The sequence below is a fragment of the Dermochelys coriacea genome, chromosome 3 (assembly GCF_009764565.3).
Source record: "Dermochelys coriacea isolate rDerCor1 chromosome 3, rDerCor1.pri.v4, whole genome shotgun sequence".
NCBI classification, from domain to species: domain Eukaryota; kingdom Metazoa; phylum Chordata; order Testudines; family Dermochelyidae; genus Dermochelys; species Dermochelys coriacea.
In genome coordinates, this window is record NC_050070.1 from 190403871 (window position 1) to 190426593 (window position 22723).

Here is a 22723-nt window from a genome sequence, read left to right on the forward strand (position 1 = left end):
GACCATGTGTTTTCATGTGCCGGGTGAGTTTGCTACTCTGGGCGCAGGCGTAGTTGCAAAGCTCACACTTATACGGCCTTTCGCCTGTGTGGCTCCTCCTGTGGACAGTGAGATTACTACAGTTCTTGAAGACTTTCCCACAGTACTCACAAGTGTCGCTGCGTCTGCCCTCTTTTGAGCTAGGCCTTCCAGGGCCTGGGCCACTAATATGTGGGGTGCTTCCTCCACTTCCTGTGCCACTGCGGCCTGAGATCCCTCCATCCATCTCCCCTGGAGGCGTGGAGAAGCGCAAACTTCCGTTTTCTGAGGAGTGTTCTGAGGAAGAGGCAAAAGGCGATTGTCTGGAGTCTCCAAAGCTGAGGAATGGATCTTTTAGCTGTCTAGAGGCAGCATACCCAGCCAGCCACTGGGAGTAAACATTTTCTGTGTTAGGCATAGCTGTAGCAGGCAGGTCAAACTCTTTCTCAAGTTTAATGCGTTTTGAGAAAGGGCTCAGAGAACTGGGGCTACCCAAGAGCAGCTTTTTAGATAAACCTCCAGAGGCAGATTCACCAGGCGAGCACCCCCGGCCATTAACAGTGCCATCGTCAATGCGATCTGATTCTCCAGCTACTGAGTCTTCATCACAAGTGTCTCTGTGTACCTCAGATTCAGACAGGTGCCCTCGTTTATGTTTCTCTCCGAGGACCTGGTGAAAAGCCTCACTGAAGTGCTGCATGGAACTCAGGACCATCCCCTGCATGACGTCTGGCATAGAACGGTTCTCCTCACCAACCCTGGAGTTGTTTTCGTGGTGACGGGCTGCTTCTAGATTAATGCCAAAGCCATAGTCTGGCCTTTCATTTTCAGTTAAGTCCTCCTCCTCTTCCTCTTCCTCTTCTTCCTCTTCCTCCTCATCCTCTTCTTCTTCCTCATCCCCATTTTCTGGAATCATATTGGGGTCATTTTCACTCTTAAACTTGGCCACGACAGATTTGAGAGCACTACTTGCGCTGCCGACGAGATCACTGGTTCCAGGCTCTGGGGAGCTGGCTGTGGAGAGCCCGTCATCTGACTTGACGGTCATGGGGGAGGACTTGTGCATGTGTGTTTTCATGTGACGCTTTAGCTTGCTGGCCTGAGTGCATGCGTGGTCACAGAGGCTGCATTTGTAGGGTTTTTCTCCAGTGTGGCTTCTACGGTGTACTACTAAATTACTCTGAAACTTGAATGTTTTCCCACAAAATTCACAAGACTTGGATTTTATTGGAGGCTGGGTAGGAGGAGGGGCTGACTGAAGAGGAGGAAGGGGCGGTGTCGCCAGAAATGGTGGCTTGCTGCCTGGCTGGAATGGTTGCAGTAACCTTTGCATAGGGCTGGGCCGGCTTGGTGACAATGGTGGACTGGAGGTGTTTCCAGCTAACTCTCTAAGTCTCCTGGAGAAATCCATAGCTGGTGGCTCCATAGCCATGGGGTTCAGTCGCAGCACCCTGTCAAAGGCACTAGGGTGATGGGTTGCAAGAGCCATTTCTTCTGCACCCAGACGTTCTATGCGATGTGGATCCAAATGATGTCTGGGGGGAGGGCTAAACAAAGGAGGTGTGGGTGGAAAACGCCCTTCTCCAAGACCTGAAGCCTCTCTTGATACTGACCCAGGTATTCTTAGCAAATTAAAAGGATTATTGTCTGCAATATGAATTCCGTGGAGTGGTGGCTGTGAAGGACACTCTGCACCTAGTCCTGATGGGATACCAACCCGAGGTGTCAGGGGACTTCCATGCTCGCTTTCTAAGTAGATTCTTAATCCGTGAGTATTCTGTGCGTGTTGCAAGAGAAACCATGCACTGTTGAAAGGCTGTTTACAAGTTGTACACGTGTAGCTGCTGGGCTCATCTTTACCTGCAAAATAATACCAACAGCAACATAAATGTTTAATCACTGAATTGCTTATCAATGATTGATGGTTGTTGGCTTTTTCTTTCTAATCTTTCTTTTCCCCTCGTATTAAATCTAAACTGGAGAAACAGAAATCTACTAATGAGTAGTTATGGGGGAGGGGAGCTTGCACATTTAACCATATCAAATCTGAACTGACTTCCTGCCTTTTTTCTTTCCCTAACAAACAGAAGAGTATGTGAACAGGTAATAGTGTTAAAGATCCATCAAAAAGATGATTCAGTAAATTCATTCTAATTATGGCTCCACAGATACCTTGATCTTACTTCACTAATATTTAAAATGAAAAAAAAAATCATTACAAATAATTTTATGAAAGGTATAATGCAAAAACATATACATTGGTTCAAAGAAGCAGCCCAAAGTGCAACGATAGCTAAGGAAGATGATAAATGTTAAATTATCATCCTCCTCATTATTCTGAGGGACTAACAATGTGTAGAAAATTAGACAACATCTCATGCCCTTAGCAGAGTGTCAGCTTCAAGTGGGAAAAAAAAAAAGAAAAGAAAAAAGGAAGACGAAGAAACAGAAAGATGCAGTTCAGCTAGTCAAATATCTGGACAGTAGCCAAGAGGCCTGGATGCACGCCCTGTTGGAGTCACATTATTTCTCTCGCCCTGAAAAGAATTTGAGGATGGTAAATGCCACTTTGGCAAGTAGCTAGCTAACTCTAATTCATGATCATTTATTTTCAGAGATAACCCGGACGTTATAAAAGAGGAAGTGATTAATAAATAACTAAACAAAAAGCTAACTAATAATGGCACAAGAAAGCAGCCACAACTAAATATATTACAAAATAAGGAAAATGAATGACTTCTGGAGGGTGGTAGGCAAGAGATCATATGAAATCTGAAGGAAGCAAGTGTATTTTTATTGAATGTAATTTTAAGAATAATCCCGTTTTTCCAGAGTAAGTATTTTTCACTGATAACTGTTGGTAAATTGAAATTAGAACAAAGATGAGAACAAAAATTAATGTTCAGTCCAACCTGACAGTTCTCATAGAGTTGCTAGCTAGTGATTTAAAAACAAAAGCTCTTGAGGTCTGCTCCGGAACAAAAATATAACTTCAAAAACAAGCCAGGCTTACAATGGTATTTGACTGCATAATGTACTCCTGGTCTGACCTGTAATTTACTTTACATTTATAATCTCACTCAATATAACCCACTCGTGGTTAAAACCTCTTTACAAAATTAGATGGTAGATGCCTAAATTAGGTTTCAAACAGTTGCCTAATGTGGAGGGAGAGGGAGGGACCACAGAAAGATTTGGAAAGAAAATTTCGACATTAGTATCATTTTATCAGCAACCTTCTTGTTTTCCTCCTCACTTCAAAGAAGAAAAAGAAAAAGCTTTATAAGGCTATTGTATAATGTATTGAATAATGATTTGTGAATATGACAGACAGGCAACCTATAGTTCTGGCTATAGTGACCCATAGCCGTTTTTCTTGGTGCCTTCAGGTTCCTCTATTATTATATATTTAGTCTGACAGTCTGAATTGGATGAGTAAAAAGAGATTCAACCACTGACAGCAGGCATTTAACACTTTAGTCACTTAAAAAGCCCTTGGAATAATATTTAACATTTCATTCTTCAACTGAAGCCAGCATTTGAATAAAATGTACTACGGTGTTTAGCGTGTACTGTGAATACAGGCATAGATAAATATTTAAATCTGTTGGAAATAGAACAAAATTCAATTGGACTTTCACATTCCTGTGCTCATAAAGACTTAAATGTGAAAATTTCATTTATTTTGCTGTCATAAAGTGGAAATTTTTAACAATATACCGCAAGCTACATGATCAGGCTACAGTATGCTAACAATATAATGCTACCCTGCTTTTCTATTTTATATATTTAGGTCAGAGAAAATGGCATTTAATCTTATAATGAGGATACAACAAACAGTTTTCACTATCACATTTTAGTATTCCCATCAACTAGATATTCTAGATCATAAGGGCAGCTAGTGTAATCATAATGTCAATGAGAAGGGCTGTTACGTCTGAGACTAAAGATTACATGGAAAAAGCTGCTTTAAAACTGGTAATTATTACCAGTCCACTAATAGCAAATGATGCATTACAGTTTCACCATATAATCTGTATTTCACTCAGCTCCTTCCCGTGCAGTACATTATATTATAGTGCTCACAAATTCTAAATTCCTAAAGTACAGTCATCAATAAATGTGTTACTTGCCATCATTTGCAAAATTACTTTGTTCATAACATCTTCGACTGTTATAAAGACTAGAATTGATTTCCTGCATGGCAAAATTAGGGCTACATTGATTTACTGAAGTGTAAAATGTAATATTATTCTTCATTTGCTTTGAAGAAAAACAAGTTTTCAATTCACCATTCATGTTTAGTTATCAGGATAATAATTTAAAATTAAAGTAATGCTTATTTACATCACTTGTCTAATCTTAACCAATCTAACATTTTCAATGGAGCAATATAAAATGGGAAATAAGACAAAGCAGTGAAACAGTTAAAATCCACCAGTGATTTACCTCTGCTTTGAAGAAACACAGTTTCTAATTTGTCTATTAGTGCTTGATTAATAATGAAGGTTATTGACTGACCATATTACCACCAAGAGGTATGCTCCAGTCTGATGCAGGCTTGCCAAACTATGAGAATTATGGCAATAATCCACATACTACCACCAAAGGAGTGAGAGTTGTATTTAAACCACCACATTCTGGGTACAAAAGTCCCTATTTTCTTAGAAGTCCCGAGTTTCCCACTCAGTCAGGCTAAGCTCCTGTTTTTGGACACTATGCTGCTCCCATTGAAGTCAATGACAAAACTCCCATTGACTTCAGTAGGAGTGGGAACAGGCCCCAAAGCCTGCTCCCTCAATTATTATAGGCCCAATTTTACTCACACCAAGCAGTACCTTACTTCATGTGTTAGACCCATTCATTTTAGTGCGATCAGTTGAAGGGCATGGTACTACTCATTCTTAATAAGGGTGACAGAATCAAGACCTAGAAATAAAAAAGTGAACAAACAAGTCAGGCCAAACCCTTGTTTCTACACACCCCTGACAAGCCAGAACCACAAGTGGAATCAAGGAGGCCCCAATCCTGCACCTCCAAAACGTATGGGGTTCAGTCATACTACTAAAGGTCTCCAACTCATTGAGGTGCATTAAGGGTATCACAGGGTGGGACCAGGATTCTCTCAGTGCATACCCCACTGACCCTATGCACCTCCTGCCACTCAGATTATTGGTGATCCTGTAATAAACCTGGGTCTGGGGGTGTTGTGAGAGTGCTCTTGGTCTGGCCAGGATACATGCACTAAACTATTACTCGGTGCCCATTCTCAGGCTAAATCTGAAGAGAGATAGGTTATGGCTGAATTTGTTTCCAGTTACCCGCTGTTCTGACATCCCTATGCAGAGCTCATGGTCACTAGAGGGACAAAGTGACAGATTAAACCTAAATGCAGCCCATATCCAACCTAGCCAAAGCAACCAAACAAATCAAAGGCCACTGCTCAACAAATCAAACAGCTCCAGGCACTCTTGGATTTCTGCCTTGCCACTATTGCAGTACCCTGGCAGACCTCAGTATGCTCTAGCAGTGCCTCCCATCAACCCTACCTCAACAAAAAGGTTATTGGACCAGAAGTCTGAGGGTCCTTGGGCCAAGGCATGGCCTGGATCTTCACATTAATGGGTCCCACTATAGTCAACCCTGTTAGGGTCACTAGAGACACCATGAAATCCCACATATAAGTGAGAAGTTAACACAGCCTAGGAAGGGAAAGATAGGCGGGGATACGGGCATGAGAAAAGGCAGCAATTTGAGAGTATGTGATCATAAAACATAGAATCATTGGATCATAGGACTGGAAGGGACTCAAGAGGTCATCTAGTCCAGTCCTCTGCACTCATGGCAGGACTAAGTATTATCTAGACCAGGGGTGGTCAACCTGTGGCTCCGGAGCCACATGCCGCTCTTCAGAGGTTAATATGCAGCTCCTTACCTAGGCACTGATTGCGGGGCTGGAGCTATAGATGCTAACTTCCAATGTGCTGGGGGGTGCTCACTGCTCAATCTCCTACTCTGCCCCAAGCCCTGCCCCCACTCCACCCCTTCCCCCAGGCCCCTGCCCCTTCCCCTGAGCCTGCCATGCCCTCGCTCCTCCTCCCCCCCCCCATAGCCTCCTGCACTCATGAAACAGCTGATTGCGGGACAAGAGGGGAGTAGGCGCTGATTGGTGGGGGCTGCTGGCAGGCGGGAGGCACTGGGGGCTGGGGAGCGGATGTGGGGGCTGCTGACATATTACTGTGACTCTTTGGCAATGTACATTGGTAAATTCTGGCTCCTTCTCAGGCTCAGATTGGCCACCCCTGGTCTAGACCATTCCTGACAGGTATTAGTCTAACCTGCTCTTAAAAATCTCCAATGATGGAGAGGAGGAATATGAGAAGAGGAAACTGGATAGAAGTCCCACAAAACCTGAGGGCTGGTTCAGGCACTGAATTGCGAATGTGATACATGATGCTATCCCATGCAAAGCCATGCTGCAATTACATCTTGCAGCTTTGTACTGATTTGGATGAGATCGGCAGAAATACCCCCATTTTCGTGTCATATAGGATAGTGTAGAGAGAGAGCTCCACTAAACACACCTTGGACAAATGCAGGACTTGAGCCCAAGTCAGTGTGGAAAGATTACTGTATTAATCCACTGCTAACCCAGACAAGTTTTCAGGAGAACTTGTGAAACTGAAACAAGAAACCTTTGTAATTTCTTTCATGATTTTTTTAAAAATACACTCGTTTTGAGTTCAGCTCTGCGGCAATGAACACATATTTCTGCAAAGATATTTTCAGAGGAGGAGCCACTTCCGTTATAACTTGTGCCATGGAGAAACCATGATCTCCAGCCTAAGGGCTCCCAGAGCTCTGGTATGCTCTCCTGTGGGATCCAAGTCCCAGGGTGGAGTCTCCGGCACAGCAAACAGAGTGCTGATCAGAAACACACACAACAGCTCAGAGAGTGTTGGCTCAATGGACTGGAGACAGCTGGGTTTTTCCCTGCCCTACCAAAGAAACAGAAGGAGGGAGAGAGAAGAGAAGCACTTCACAGCCTCTAACGGGATGACGACAGAGAGGAGATACTGGGCCAGATTCTGGCTTATGCTATAGCTTCTCTGAGCTGTGCCCCTCCCATTAGCCTTCCTGATGTAGAGGGCATGTTAGGAGTGGGAGGGGGTGTGGCCGGATCATGCTGTTCTCCAGTGTTCCCGGACAGCAGAATGGCCCCTTGCAGGCCCTTACATGCCAACCTAAGTTAGAGTAGTTAAGTGGCTGCTCTAACTCAAGCTGGTGGCCAAAGAGGACCCAGCAACTCTGGGAAGCACAAAGTTAGCATGTGGTAGCTAACCTTTTCCCCCTTACCCACTTTGCAACTGCACCAAGCAGAACTCCATCTCAGTGGAGGATCTAGCCCACTGTGAACAAGGAAGTTGCATAGAGTAACAAAAGAATCGTGGTAAGAGGCCTTGATATTGCATTGTGAGGTTTACATCAAACTGCTGCATCAGCAGAGATGACAGGTCACCATGACATGCTGCACCGACGCAAATAGCACCATGCAGTGCCGGTATATTGCTCTGTGGCTTTGTGGCTGTCTGCGACACTGTTCACTGATGAAATAAACTCTTCTGTCCCACAACAAGGAGAATTACTGTATTGCAGGGATTATACATAAAAAATAAACACAATGAGCTAAATTCAACCCTGGCCCAATAACATCACTGGCCCAATTTCTTTAGAAAAATATCAAATAAATATTTTACTTGAAGACAATTGTCTATTTATTTTACATCTCATCCAGTAATTATTAGCTACAGATCTTAAGAAATTGCATTGCACTTTCGTAGAACAGTATTTAGCATTTCTAAAATAATAGTTCCATCTCCCTAAAATAATAACAAATCTTCAGTCCTTGACCTCCCCCTCAAATAAAGAGGTGATTTAACTGGGGAATGTGTGGGTGACAGATTTAAACTCCTGATCTGAAAAATGTTAACAAGTGATTAGAATGTATATTGGCATTTGAGTGCCTTTAAGGGCAGTCCATGCATTTACTCAATAAGATATGAAGGCGCATCTGCTTTTAGCACTAAACAGACATTTTAAAAAGACATTTATTCTTTGCTGTACTCACAAATGTATTTAGTGGAGCAAATGCAAATGCTTTACACTGCTACCTGAGTCAAAGGAAGCTGACATCCAGCAGCACAATATAGTTGACTCTGAACCAGACCCATAGGCATGTCCACAGCCACCAGCAGTGGAGCCAGAGAAGGAGCTGGGGAAGAAGCCAGGCAGGAAGAGAAGCTGTCAGTTAGATGCCACTGCTGGAAAAAATTTCATCTGGAGCTAGGCATATGAATGCTTCCAGTGCCAAGTGAGTAATGGAATAATATGCATGTGTATGTCAGTGGGCTTGGGAAGCACTTCCTTCAATTCTTAAAAGTAAAAGCTAGATCCATAAAAGCTTATCACAGCACATACGCATCTCTGGACATTCTACATGCCATAATAATGAAATGACAAATGCGGGGTCCCGTCGATGTGACTGGAGGTTCTGCATCCACAATGCGGAAGTTAATTTGTGCAGGACCCCAAATTAGGGCACTTAACATGGACACAATACACAACCTATGATACGGCATCACATGGGCTGGCCACATTCTGTTCCAGAATACACTATAGTAGAAGAAATACAAACTTCAGTCCATCATCTGGCAGAGTTTTCACAAGCAAAAACACAAAGGAGGATAGTAAAAGGGGAGGAACAGACTATGTGCCTATGGAGATTGCAAAGCATTCCATTTACAGCCCATTTCCCCTTGGGCAAATTTTGGTCCCAGTGAAGTCAATGGCAAATCTACCAGACTCCAGACGGACCAGGATCTGGGACTCTATACTTCTGGAAGATGTTGAAAATGAGTTGGTACAGGTAGGCCTGGCATTTCCACAATCCCAGTAGGAGAACCATTTCACTGTATCCCAGTAACTCCCATCCTGAAAAGGGATGCACATTGAGGAAACCACTGCAAGGTTCTCCTTTCCTAGAGTTATCTCTATTGGTGGAGTGGGTCTGCCCCTCTGTAGAAGAAGCAGTGGCTCTAGCCCCCAAACCATTTGGGGTTCTGTGACTTCATGCTGACTCTGAGCGCTTGTCTACACGCGAAACACTACAGCTGCAGCAGCCAGCTGTAGCGCTTCAATGTAGACACTACCTATGCCAATGGGAGGGGTTCTCCCATTCACCTCCCTCAGAGAACTCTTCCATTGATGTAGCGCTATCTACAGCAGGGGTTAGGTTAACTACATTGCTCTGGAGTGTGGATTTTTCACACCCCTGAGCAACATAACTGGGTTTACCTAACTTTTTAGTGTAGACTAGGCCAGAGGCCCCAAAAGGAATAGCAGCTCAGCCCCATGCTCCACTGCAGCTGGTGCTGCCTGGGGTTCTTCAACCATTGAGACATGAAAGGGTATCCCACTGAGGGGAGGGCACAGAAAGTATAACAGAGCCTGAATTCAGTAACCTTTACAATGGCATTTGCTTTGAGTGCCAAGGGAGACAATGCCAGGACCTGCCTTCAGCCAACCCACCTCTCCATGTACGAAGCTCCAGAGGATGCTGTAGAAACCCGGGGAGAGGTGAGATCCACACATGAACCTGTGAAAAATTATTCTTCTCCAACTCCCTGAGATGTGCTAAACACCCAAGTCTCAGTGGGACTTGTGCTCAGCACCTCTTAGGATAATGGCAGAAATCTGAAGTAGCGCCAGAGACTCCAGACTCACTCTACTTTTACATTGGTGTAAATGAGATCAGAATTAGGTCTGCCAGGATCATTTGGACAGTTCCCAATTTCCCAAGTCTAAAGGGTATGTAAAAGGGTGTCAGGCCCCAGTGATGTAGTGTACAATGCTCTGTTGCTGTGGTTGGTTTGTGGGGATTATGAAAGGAAAAAAATGTGTTTTGATCATGGACAAATGTTGTGGTCTCAATTTTCAAAAGGAGGCTGTTTTTTCAGGGGAGGAGGACTCACTTTCTGGTGTCTAACTGGAAACACCTTGACAAGGCTTGATTTCCCAAAAGCAATGAACCCCCACCAACTGAGGCCTTTGCATGTTTTCTATGAGCTTAGAGTAAGAGCACATGAAAGAGTTGTCATTACATAGTGGTGGGGCCTTTAGTGCAAAATATACCTTGTTCTCCTCATAAAACGTACACTTGCCAAGCAAAACTGGGGTTTATAGGACAAGGTGCTTTTCATCACAAGGTTATGTACTAGTAAGTTACTACAATAGTGTGTTGCTCTTGTAGGCTCCTGCATAGATCACATGTATCTTTTGTTATCAGATATGCAAAAAATAGAATGTTACTGGGACTCGAATATGTGAAAATTATAACAAATACTTTTCTACCCTCCTCCCCTCTTCACAAAAAAATTGAGGAACAGTTTGAAATCTAAACCAGAATTTCTTTATTCTGCTTTAATATCAAATGATTGCTTGCTTTTAGGCTGATAAATTTTGGATCATTACAGTATTTAAGAGGGTGGAGGGGAAACAGAGTTAATTGTTACCACTTGTATTTGATTCATCTCTTCTCCATCTGGCTTGTCAAATATCTTTTCCTTTGGAAATGCATGCTGTTGAAATCCCTCAACTAAAACTTCAGAATTAGAACTACTGGGACACAGGAAGCTAACAGAGACTGAAGATAAATACGTTCAATCTGGGTATGTCTACACTACAGAAGGGACCATGCCTCCCAGACATACACTAACTCACCAAAAGCATCAGTGTGGACACTGCAACACAGGCAGTGGCACAGGCTAGCTGCCTGAGTACAAGCTGCCCCTCTAGGACCGAGTTGAGGTAACCAGCCCATGCCACCACCCATACCGCAACATCCAAGCTGCTATTTTTACCATGCTAGCTCGAGTGGAGGCATGCCCAGGCTGGAAGGCATGCTCCCAACAGCATCTTAGATGTACCCTCTGTGTCTTCTGCAACTTACTTCTGTTTGTAAGCACTGAGGGGAAATACCCATCTTTTCCTAGTAGTTAGCAGCATTGATTTAGATGAGGGACATTGTCATTTCTCTGTAACCTATACATTTATAATTTCTGTATTGCACCGTATTTTTTGGCAGGAGGGCCTTTAGTAAATATTGGGCCTGATTCACTACTCTGTTATACTATTATGACTCCATTGACTTCAACACAGGTGTAACAGCGCAGTGAATCATGTCTATTAATTAATATCATCATCATTAAATGTTAACGGAAAAACACAAGTAAGACACGTGAGAAAATTACGCAGCACCAGATCAGGATGAACAAGTATAGTTTCTAGTGTGTGTATATATATAAAAAGAAAACTACAAGAATCGGAAAGTAAAGTCCATTAGTAACTGATTATAAACAAAAGTGAAACTGAGCAGTAGAAATGCCTGAAAAACAACAAACAATTTTATGCTAAATGTCAAAATTTGAAAGTTGTTTCATTTTGTAGGAGTCAAAGTGGCCCCACGTTTTGTTTTTCCATGAACTTTTCCATGACCTTTTGATCCATATTTTATTGAGGTCTACAGCAAAATCATTACTGAAATGTTTAATTATCTGAAATTATATTTCATTTCTTCTTACTAGAAGCCAAGATTTTGTGAAATGAAAAATTTCTAAAATGATTTCAATAAAAATTTCAAGAGAGATGTCGCAGATTTTGATAATTTCAATAATTTTTTGAAAAATGTTTCATTCTCAAAAAAGGCCATTTTATATACCAAAAAATCTTTTTGTGCGAAAAGGTTTGACCAGTTTTAAAAATATTTTATTTTCATTGTCCAAACTGAAAAAATACAAGCGGCATAAATGATAAAAAAGCAAATAATGGTGGTAATTATCTTTCTATTTTAATATCTGGAAGGATGACTTAGCAAACAAGGATTTTATATTTAAACAAAATATTACTTTTAAACTGATTATATCTCTTTACATTTCCTGATGACAGTATTATTTGGCGTTCTCTCATACAGAGCATAAAGTATTACTATTCTGTTCTGTTCAGATTCTTCTGCCACGCCTATCACTATAGTATTTGAGTGCCTTTCACTTGTGCTGCAGAACAACTACTACTAATTCATTAGGAGGAAAAAACAGGCTTACATGGCACAGGTAGGAAAGACTATGCCTTTTATTCCTTCTCTGTGGAATGGGAACACAAATAGACAGGATGCTACTTGCAGTAAGGCAACTCCCTGAAGAATATCCAAACAGAGAATTCCTAAGTCAATCCAATAAACACCCAAGCACCAACAGCTCAAGCAGCCGCAAGTCTATTTTCCCGGACTCCCCTGCCTTTTACCTTTGTCCAGGGAAAGCAGACTTCTGCCTATTTAAGGTACAGCCCTTATGGCATTCTTTTTGTAGGGGAAGAGGCTGACAGCTTCCAAGTTAAAGGGGTATGGCCATGCAGGAGTCGGGCTGCAGTTTGATAATGGTTTACTATTTAAAGTTAGACAGCAGCAGCATTTTCGGGAAGGTCAAAGGAAAACAGAACCTATCGCCTACCATACGTTTAAAGTCTAACAGCCTGGAAAGAAAAATGAGAGTTATTTGGAGCGAAGGTAAGAATGGGGAGAAGGGCTAGGAAAAGGAACAAGGAATGGATATGGTCCCTCTAATGCTATCTCTTCTTTCCAAAAGAACAACGACTCAGCATCATCAAAGAGCAACCGGGCAAGAACCCTATGGACGATAAAGTGAATGGGTCCACTTCTCCTCTCAGCTCCGCAAGCACAAGGTCTGGATTCAAAGCCCACTGAAGGCAATGGGAAGACCTCCAGTCAGTGGGATGTGGTGCAAGCCCTACACCAGGAGTAACATCAGTGAAGTTAACAAAAAAACACTGGTGTAAAACTGGTGTGAGAGAAGAATCAGAATTATTTTCACAAGAAACGTAACCTGTGTTTACACCTCACATAGCAGCAGAGGAAAAAAGCTGCTTAAATAAGCATACATTTAGCTTTGGGCCTGATCCAATGCCCATTGGAGTCAATGGAAAGACTCCAGTCCATTCCAATGTGTGTGGGATCACATCCTTCCAGGAAAAATGGAAAGTTTGTGGGTGGACATTTTACTTCCAGTGTAAAAATACTTTCTTACTCATTTAAAAAAAAAAACCTACTAAAACCTAATTTTACACAAAGACCAGAATTGAAACTGATCTCTTGCTTGAGCTGTAGGTCTTGGCAAAGAGGAGATGGCTTCTGCTGTCCCTCAGGAGCATCATAAGGCTGACAGTCATACTGGCCTGACCTCAATGTCTGTCACCATTTGCAAGGTGATTATTATTTGGCTACAAAAAAAACTGCTTCAGGATCCAACTTGGCAAGTAAGATACCAGTCTGGGTGTGATTTTGTGTTTTTTAAAACTTGGGGGTGTCACAAAATCTTTCACTTTTCGATTACCAGTGAATGGAAGCAAATTGCAATTGGTGGGTTCAGACAACAATTTGGTGCTTATAATTCAACTTTGAAATAAATTGTAAAAGAAATTTCTCAAACAAATAAGATCTGGCAAACAAAAGTAGTTTGTACTTAAATACTAAGGTCACAGAGAAATACAAATAATATAGAAAGACAGACAGACTTCAACATATGCAATCCCATTAATTTAAAATATAAACTATAGAGTCTAATATTGGACTATATTGTACCATCAGATTTGTAAGCAGAACTCATTATTGATATAATCTGGCCTATGACTTCTAAAATAATTCACAAAGTGATCAAACCCTGACGTGCAGATTCTTTTCCAGCTCTCTTCCAACTGACTTTAACGGGACGACTTGCATGAGTAAGGATTTTCCGGGACTGGGCCCATAGTCCCTAATGCCATCTGATCACTTTTGCTATTTAAAAAGACAAAAATGATTATTACTGTTGCAATGACTAAGTTTTCCCAGTATGGGTTTTCTTTTTCCTTTAAAAATTTGTAATCATTTTAAATTAATGGACTTTTAAACAAAAGTGACACGCAAATGGCCTTAACAAAAACTCCTCTAGCTAGATCTACACACAACAGACAGATACATTCTCCTTCAGGTCTATCAGGTCAATGATCCATCAGCTAAGAAATCTCATGTAAGCCTTGACCCGATAGAGCATCAAAGCTCCTTCAAAGCCGTCACCCGATTATGCAGCAAACAATACCCTGTGTCAACAGTCCATAATTATGTATTTACCCAATGGCTGTTAGGGACAATCAAGTTAATAATTCACTTTTTAAATACAGTGTAATTATATCGTTACAGAGAAGTTCCAAATAACTGTGCTCGTTCTCATACACCTAAATGATTAATTGTTTCCTATTTTTCTTTCTGGTAGTTCCCTTTTTCCTTTAATCTTTTCTTCCCTTCTAACTGCAATAGTACAGAACCTGAATACCAGGCATAGAATACTAAAGCATAAAAATGCATATTAAAATGATGCTAACAGTTAATTGCTGCAAGTTTTATTCAAGAGACAGTATGGTCTAATGGATAGGGTGTAGACTAGCATGCAGGAGAAGAGTTCTAGTCCGGACTCTGCCATTCACGTACTGTGTGACATTAGGCCAGGCTCTTTACCCTTGTTTTGTTCATTTAGAATGCAAGCTCTTCATAGGAAGGACTATCTATAACAGCCTCTATCTATACAGCCTTCAGCACAGAGGGGTCATGATCACTAGGTGCTACTATAATACAAATAATTATAGTAAAACAAAACTTTGATTGACATCAATAGAAGGACTACAAGATTTGATCATAAAGTTATATCGGCTAAATTTTTGGCCATGAGTAAAAAGGGACAACCACAAAAATGTCAATGCTCCCGTTTCACACACATGGGCAAACTGCATGCTGCAAGTGCAAATAGATGGGATGTCTTGGAGTGTGTACACAAAGGCCCATTTGCACTCACAAATGTAGATGCATAGTGGCAGCACCCAGAAAAGTTGGTCCTCTGGGCTTGAGTTATCTCATGAAAGCAGGAAATACATCCATGTTGTCATGCCCATCCTTCACTAACTGTTTTTGTTCGGAGGTGCAAAGTCATATATGATGACACCTAAGAACATGCAATGTTTTCTGACCTCAGCAACATCTCAGCACAACACAGAGGGAAACGTAGATCTAGATGTCTAGCCTTTCATTCCATATTCCCTTTTTTCTAAAAGTTTAAGTCCCAACCTTTACACTATTTTGTTTTGAAACGGCTAATACTGTTATTTTAGTTTTAATTATTATTTATATTAATTATATTAATAGCCCATGTACTATATATATATAACAAAATATCTTCTCACAAATACAGGATCAGAAACATAGTCACATGATTTTGTATTAATCAGCATAACTACTAGTGTTTTACAACCCAATTAAACGCTAATGCAATACATTGGGCACTCCTGGAGAAATCGAACGGAGATGACATTTTAAAACCACTCAATCTCTGCTCACTGTGAGAGACACTGGATGGAATATTCACACCACTAGTGACTGTTAGAGCAACTTGGAGTAAGTACATTGGAGTAAATCTATATAGAAGTAGTGCCCATCCCTTATTGCCTTTATTTATTTATTTTTGTAGAGAATGCACTGAAATACTTTACATGTCATTTTCTATTTCTCTAATGTCATCCCAGATTCTGTTAAATAAGTATAAATTCTTTCACCTATGAAGAGGCTTTTTGTATTACACTTTTAAAGCATAGAGTTGCATGGCACACTGTATTTTGTTAGTAAACATAACAGAACAAATTTATCCCTAGTGTATTAAGTTAATGGAGTTACACCTGAGATGAATTTAGCCCAATACACTCACTCAGGAGGCAGCTGGAATATTGCTGCTTGTAATACTTGATCACAAGGCAGGACTTGCATGACTATCTTGGCTAGGACCCTACTGCCCTTCTGCAACTGCTAGTACTAGGAAACCAGTACTAAGGAAAGTGCCCATTGCATCCATAGCATAATAGTTGCCACTCCTGGAGGCAGTGTTCTGAATGTCTGAGCATTCCACAACCAAGGCTACGTCTACATAGCAAATGAAGGTATGATTGTAGCGCAGGTAGGTATAGCCACACTAGCTTTGATCGAGTTAATGCAGGTAACACTAGTAGTGAAGCTGTGGCAGTGTGGACTTCTGCATGAGCTAGCTCCCCAGTAGAAGCCTGCCAGGGACCCTGGATACATACTCGGGATGCTAGCCCATGCCACCATGTCTTCACTACAATCATTACCCATACTTGCTGGTTAAAGCTAATGTGGGTATGCCCGTGCTACAATTACATCTTCCCTTGGCTGTAATGCAACTGATTGCTGCCCCACAGTGCTCCATTGTGGCTGCAAAAGCCACATTCTCGCCAAGGCTGGAGATGGGTATTGTGAGCTGCACTGACAAAAGTGACATTCTGTGGGGAGAAGTTCTGGGATATATACAGACCCTGATGCAGCTCAAACAAGCTGTGGAACTCAATTTACAGAGTTAAATGTTCTCAGTGCCAAAGTTTTACGGTAAAATACCCACCTTAGAATAACGTTGATCTAATTTTTTCAGACTAGATTGGGCTTGCTTTTGTAGATCATAATTCTAATTGAGGGTCAACTTCAGGATTTGGGTGAATACAACTTGGGACCCTCCCCATCTTCTCAATCTCTTCTTCCCCCACATTCCCAAACAGATCCTCTAAATCTCTCCTTCCCTCTTGTAATGCCTCTCCTCTGCTTCAGTTTCCCCTTCCTCACCAATCAGTGCACTAAGACAGCAGCTGACTCCACCAGCCCAGGTTTACTCTGGCACCATCTGACAAACTGGGCCATCTTGGCCAGGGGTTCTGCAGGTCCCCAGAATCAGTATCTCTGTGCACAGATCATCTATTGGAAAGGCAAAGCCTTATTATGTCCCTAAACAAGTTCAGTGTCACTAAAGGAGCTGCAATTACAGCAAGAGCTGCAGATGACCCTTACAGAAGCTGGTTTTGTACTTGCACAACAGAGTATTAGGAGAGTTGTTAATTTTTTCTTTGTAAATAGGACAAAAGATATTATAAAGTTCTATGGTCTTGTTTGTATTATTCTGCCTCCTCTTCGTAATCTAAGACTCCTTGAAGTTGAAAATGATACAATGCTCAGGATACATGGGGTTTAGGGAATGTGAGAATGAAGGAATTCCTATAGCTTTACTGCATTTTCAGGGCACACTGAGTATTTACCATATATCCAGTCAAGGAACACAAAAGGGGCATTTGAAAATTCAGTGCTTCAGGAGTTTAAAGTCACAGAAAGGAAGATAAAGAGAAGAATTTCTTATTTATAGATTTGCAGATGAAATCCAATGAAAACATACTAAAAAATGCTTCTTTATGTCAGTACGGCTGATTCAATTTCCAGGCTTGCAAGGTCTCTTCTATCTAAGTATTACCCGACCCCAATAACATACTGTGTTCCAAGGTTAAGATCTGTTTCCTTACAACAGTGCAGAAAGCTGTTGTTTCAGTTGCGGCTGCAGAATTCAGCTTTGAAGGATAAATTAGTACCACACTACATTTAACTGGATTCAGTTCATCTGATTATACAGTGCCTTGCTTTCTGGAATATGTAATCATCTCTTTCTGATGACATTTTAAATATCCAACTAGATAAATAATTGCAGCAATAATTGATAGCTGAGTCAAACTGGAAGATTATTGATTGGCACAGTACCCACTGAAACAAATGTTCATCTTTCAAACATTACAGTAAGGATGCTTAAATATAACTTTTGCAGCTAAATGGTAAAAATCTGATTTACTGATAAAGCCACTGGAAGACAATATGCACTTTGGGATTTGATTACTTTGTGAAATTTTTTAGAAGAAAAATTAGGCATCGTGGTTTATTATATTTTATTTCAATAATTACAAGGATCTAGATAAGTAGTTGAATATAAACACATGCAGAGAAGTTCCAAAGAGTTGTTCATTAACTCTCTTCCTTCTTGAATGGTATTTATCTGATCTTTATTGCTACTTACATATGAGTCTATCCTGCCATCTTTCTGCGCGTGCCGTATGTCTGTCTCTTTACCAGTGTTGGGAGTTACATAACCATGTCAGCAGCAAGTTCCCACATCACTTTCTGTACAGCTGTTCCAGCGTGCATGATGGAGCCAGTTTAAATATTTATCCTCTTAGCAGACTATGAATAAAGTTGAAAGGAGAAGCTCAGATTCTGCGGGCCTGAGCCTGAGCTCCCTTAAACTGGTGTAAATCAGGAGCAATTCCACTGAAGTCAGTGGAGTTACACCAGTGTAAAAACAGAATGAATGAGATCAGAACCCAGCAGATCTATAGATACCAAATTTTTGAGGGTTAAAACTACATCTCACATCTTGCAAAACAGGTGCTTGAGTCTACATTTTTTTTTAAATTACAGAATGACATCAGCTCTGCAACCCTTCCTTGTTCGCTATGGGGTGGAAGGATGGAGCGAATCTGTAATGTATTGGTTGAAAAGAATCATGACTAAACAACACGGATGCTCCTGTGTGAGAAATGACAAGCAAATGAGCTGTCTGACTAAGAGAAGTGGAGCTATTGTGAGGTAAAACCTGAAATTAGGAAAAAGCACCAGAATTTTGAGCAGGAAACAAAGAATATAAATTCAGAGTAAGAGATGAAAAATGCACTGAAATGTTTTGAAACTGAGCCATTATGAGCTGATTTAGTCTCATAGCTACTGTTAAAAATCAGAAGCTTGTTAGATGTAATGATTATCTGCGCCTTGACACTTAAGGCATATGAGGGGGGCTTGTCAAGCGGCTATGCTCTAATTTAGCGATCCTCAGTTAATTAGAAAGCCCTCAGATTTTCTGCAAATGCAGGTCACTATCGACAGCTCATGCTTTTGATGCTTTTCCATGTGACAATTGTTGGACTGACCTTCCACGAGCTGGCAGGGTTGTCCAGACTTTTACAGTGTCAGGGAATTCAATCACTCCTGCCAGCTTAAGCAAGAAGTTACAAGTAAGGTTACCGTACTTGTATACTGTGTTTCCTCACATTAAACAAAAGCTGATGAAATCGGCATTCGCTTACCACTATAAATAGCTCTAATTTCCATTTTTTTTTCTTAGTGGGTGTCACATTCAGCCCAAACTTCAGGGTACTCGTTTATTTAAAAATCTCACTGAGCCACACTCATGAGAAAGGGAAGTGTTTTACGGAGACTGATTTGCTTGCACTGAAACTGCAGCAATTGTGGAACAGAAACCCCTTTTTGATTTTTGCTTCCTGATTTCTACATCAGGTATCAGAGGCTGCACCTGCACCAAGATTCAGTCCATGTTTTTATTGCAGACCACATTTGCAGAGGGGGAAGGTCATAAATCAGATACACAAAAGACTCAGTGTACTAACTGCTTAGCCCAGTAGTGAATTGTTGTTGTGTTTCTCTAAGTGAAGAAACAATTGGAGAGTTCAGTGTTAAATTATACAGGCAGGTAAACTAAACTTGAAGGCCCAGTTCTGGTCCCGCTGAAGGCAATGGGAGCTTTGGATTTGTTTATTTGCTCTGTGTGTGTGTGTGTGTGTGGGTGTGTGCTTGCTACTTGGATTTTTAAATAATGAAATGTGTCATGTGACTCGTCTAGGGAATGATCTAATTGTTACTGGAAACTTATTAAAATAGAAAAGCTGTGTAACTCGGAAAATAATCTATTGCTCATACACAGTGATCACTATTTTAAAGCCTGCTCCTGCTCCCCTTGGGCCCGATTCACTGTGTTGTGTGCTTTTGTATTCATCCAAAGTGAATGCCAAGCAGAGTTGTGGCATATCATATCTACTTTGCACTTGCATGAATGCAAGAAATAAAGCTGAAAGTTATGGTGAAACTCCCCTGGCTACGTAACATGCGACAGTCACACAGTGAATCAGTGGCAGACACTAGAAGATTAACCTTCAGGAACAGTACAGCATTGGCAGAGAAATGGATGAGATGATCTAATAGATATTTTCCACCACTAAATGATTCGGCAATGATTTCACATAGATCTCTACATTATCTCAGCCTTTAGAAATAAATGTGTTGTCTGATCTTTCCCCTTCTAACTCAAATGTAATACATACATTAATAAATTGCAAGCTGGGCCCACTGCTGCTGTTCTTGTAGTCAGAACTTCTGCAGTGATATATAGATAGATTTAACTGTTTTTAATGCCAATAATTTTTACAACCCAATCCAAATATTCTGTTACTAGCAGATTTGGCAAGCATTAAAAACACCTTGCAGAAGATCCAAATATGTATTAACTTAGTAGCCAGATGAAGCAGAGAGGTGTAAACCACACTCCCAGGGAAGCTCCTGACACCCCAGAGGGATTTTCTCCAAGGGACAGTAGGCTGAGATCTCTCCCTTGAGGTTGTTGTTGGGGGAAAACAGCTTTAAAATACATGGGAAGCGCCAGAGAACCTCACTGGAAGAGACTATTGAAGAAATGTGCTTAATCAGCACACCCTCTGGCTACACTGGTCATGCCCCCTCTCGTCAGTGACTCTCACTTTTAGGCCCTACTTGCCTCCGGTGCCCTCTCCCCACACCTCAGCAGATGGTAGCTGGCAGGTACTTTGCCAAGAGCATTTTCCATCAGAGTCTACGGTGACTGAAGTCAGGATACACCAGTGGCCAAATCTGGCCCTGATACATCCTGTAGCATGGAAGTGTATAATTTCCTATTGAACAAAAGACTTTTTCCATGTTGATATTGGGGTAGGAGAGATAATCAATGGAGTTACATCAGGGATGAATATGGCCCATTAGCTTCTCTGTAGTGAGAAACAAAGTTTTGGCTGTCATGAGGATAGGAGAATAGATATATACCATTCCTAAAAGCTCAGGCTCTGGGCACATGGCACATGCGCATAACCTTCAGAGGAATACAATACGGACCATCATTCAGAGAAGAAATAGAGAATTGGTGTTAGGCATGGGTTAAGTTTTTACAGATGGGGAAGAATTAAAACAATTAAAATTTAAAATAAGGACTTTTTAAACATCTAATATAGATTGTAGAGGGCCCCATCTTTTACCAGGATAAGCATTTTGTTATAGGAAAAATACAATCTATTATAATTTTTTGATGGGGTCAACAAGCATGTGGACAAAGGAGATGCAGTGGATATAGCGTACTTAGATTTTCAGAAAACCTTTGATAAGGTCCCCCACCAAAGGCTCTTAAGCAACCTAAGCTTCCATGGGATAAGAGGGAAGGTCCTCTCATAGATTGGTAACTGGTTAAAAGATAGGAAACAAAGTGTAGAAATAAATGGTCTGTTTTCAGAATGGAGAGAGGTAAATAGTGGTGTCCAGGGGTTTGTACTGGGGCCAGTCCCATTCAACATATTTGTAAATGATCTGGAAAAAGGTGTAAACAGTGAGGTGGCAAATTTTGCAGATGATACAAAACTACTCAAAAAGAAAAGGAGTACTTGTGGCACCTTAGAGACTAAGATGGCACAAGTACTCCTTTTCTTTTTGAGACTACAGACTAACACGGCTGCTACTCTGAAAACTACTCAAGATAGTTAAGTACCAAGCAGACTGCAAAGAGCTACAAAAGGATCTCACAAAACTGTGTGACTGGGCAACAAAATGGTAAATGAAATTCAGTGTTGAAAAATGCAAAGTAATGCACATTGGATACAATCCCAACTATACATATAAAATGATGGGGTCTAAATTAGCTGTTACCACTCAAGAAAGAGATCTTGGAGTCATTGTGGATAGTTCTCTGAAAACATTCACTCAATGTACAGCAGCAAACAAAAAAGCGAACAGAATGTTGGGAATCATTAAGAAAGGGATAGATAATCAGACAGAAAATATCATATTGCCTCTATATAAATCCATGGTACACTCACATCTTGAATACTGCATGCAGATGCGGTTACCCCATCCCAAAAAAAGATATATTGGAATTGGAAAAGGTTCAGAAAAGGGCAACAAAAATTATTAGGGGTATGGAACGGCTTCCATATGAGGAGAGTTTAATAAGAATGGGACTTTTCAGATTTGAAAAGAGACGGCTAAGGGGGGATATAATAGAAGTCTATAAAATGATGACTGGTGTGGAGAAAGTAAATAAGGCAGTGTTATTTACTCCTTCTCATAACACAAGAACTAGGAGTCACAAATGAAATTAATAGGCAGCGGGTTTAAAACAAACAAAAGGAAGTATTTTTTCGCACAACGCACAGTCAACCTGTGGAACTCCTTGCCAGAGGATGTTGTGAAGGCCAAGATTATAACAGGGTTAAAAAAAGAACTAGATAATTTCATGGAGGATAGGTCCATCAATGGCTATTGACAAGGATAGGCAGAGATGGTGTCCCTAGCCTCTGTTTGCCAGAAGCTGGGAATGGGCGACAGGGGATGGATCACTTGATGATTACCTGTACCGTTCATTCCCTCTGGAGCACCTGGCATTGGCCACTGTCAGAAGACAGGATACTGGGCTAGGTGGACCTTTGGTTTGACCCAGTATGGCTGTTCTTACGTTCTTATTAATTGCCAGCACTTAGAAACCAATGATAGGTAGTATCAGAAAACAAAAACATAGACAGATTAATTGTACAGTCTTTCATGTTATCCACTGTCCCATGTTACAATACTCTTTTTCAAATTGATATC

The 22723-nt window shown here is 41.1% G+C and overlaps 1 protein-coding gene across 6 annotated transcripts in view; it reads right to left on the minus strand.

Annotated features, from left to right (window-relative positions):
• The window catches only part of BCL11A (BAF chromatin remodeling complex subunit BCL11A), a 102301-nt gene that overhangs the window by 11735 nt on the left and 67843 nt on the right, over window positions 1–22723 (minus strand). For 3 of the 6 annotated variants that reach the window (XM_038393911.2, XM_038393907.2, XM_043511949.1), the window contains exon 3: window positions 1–1878. This exon is cut by the window's left edge. In XM_038393911.2, the coding sequence (XP_038249839.1) occupies window positions 1–1878 (1878 nt within the window). Of the gene's footprint in view, window positions 1879–13729; window positions 13925–22723 lie in introns of all 6 variants that reach the window. The other 3 variants (XM_038393909.2, XM_043511950.1, XM_043511951.1) reach the window with 2 other exon arrangements.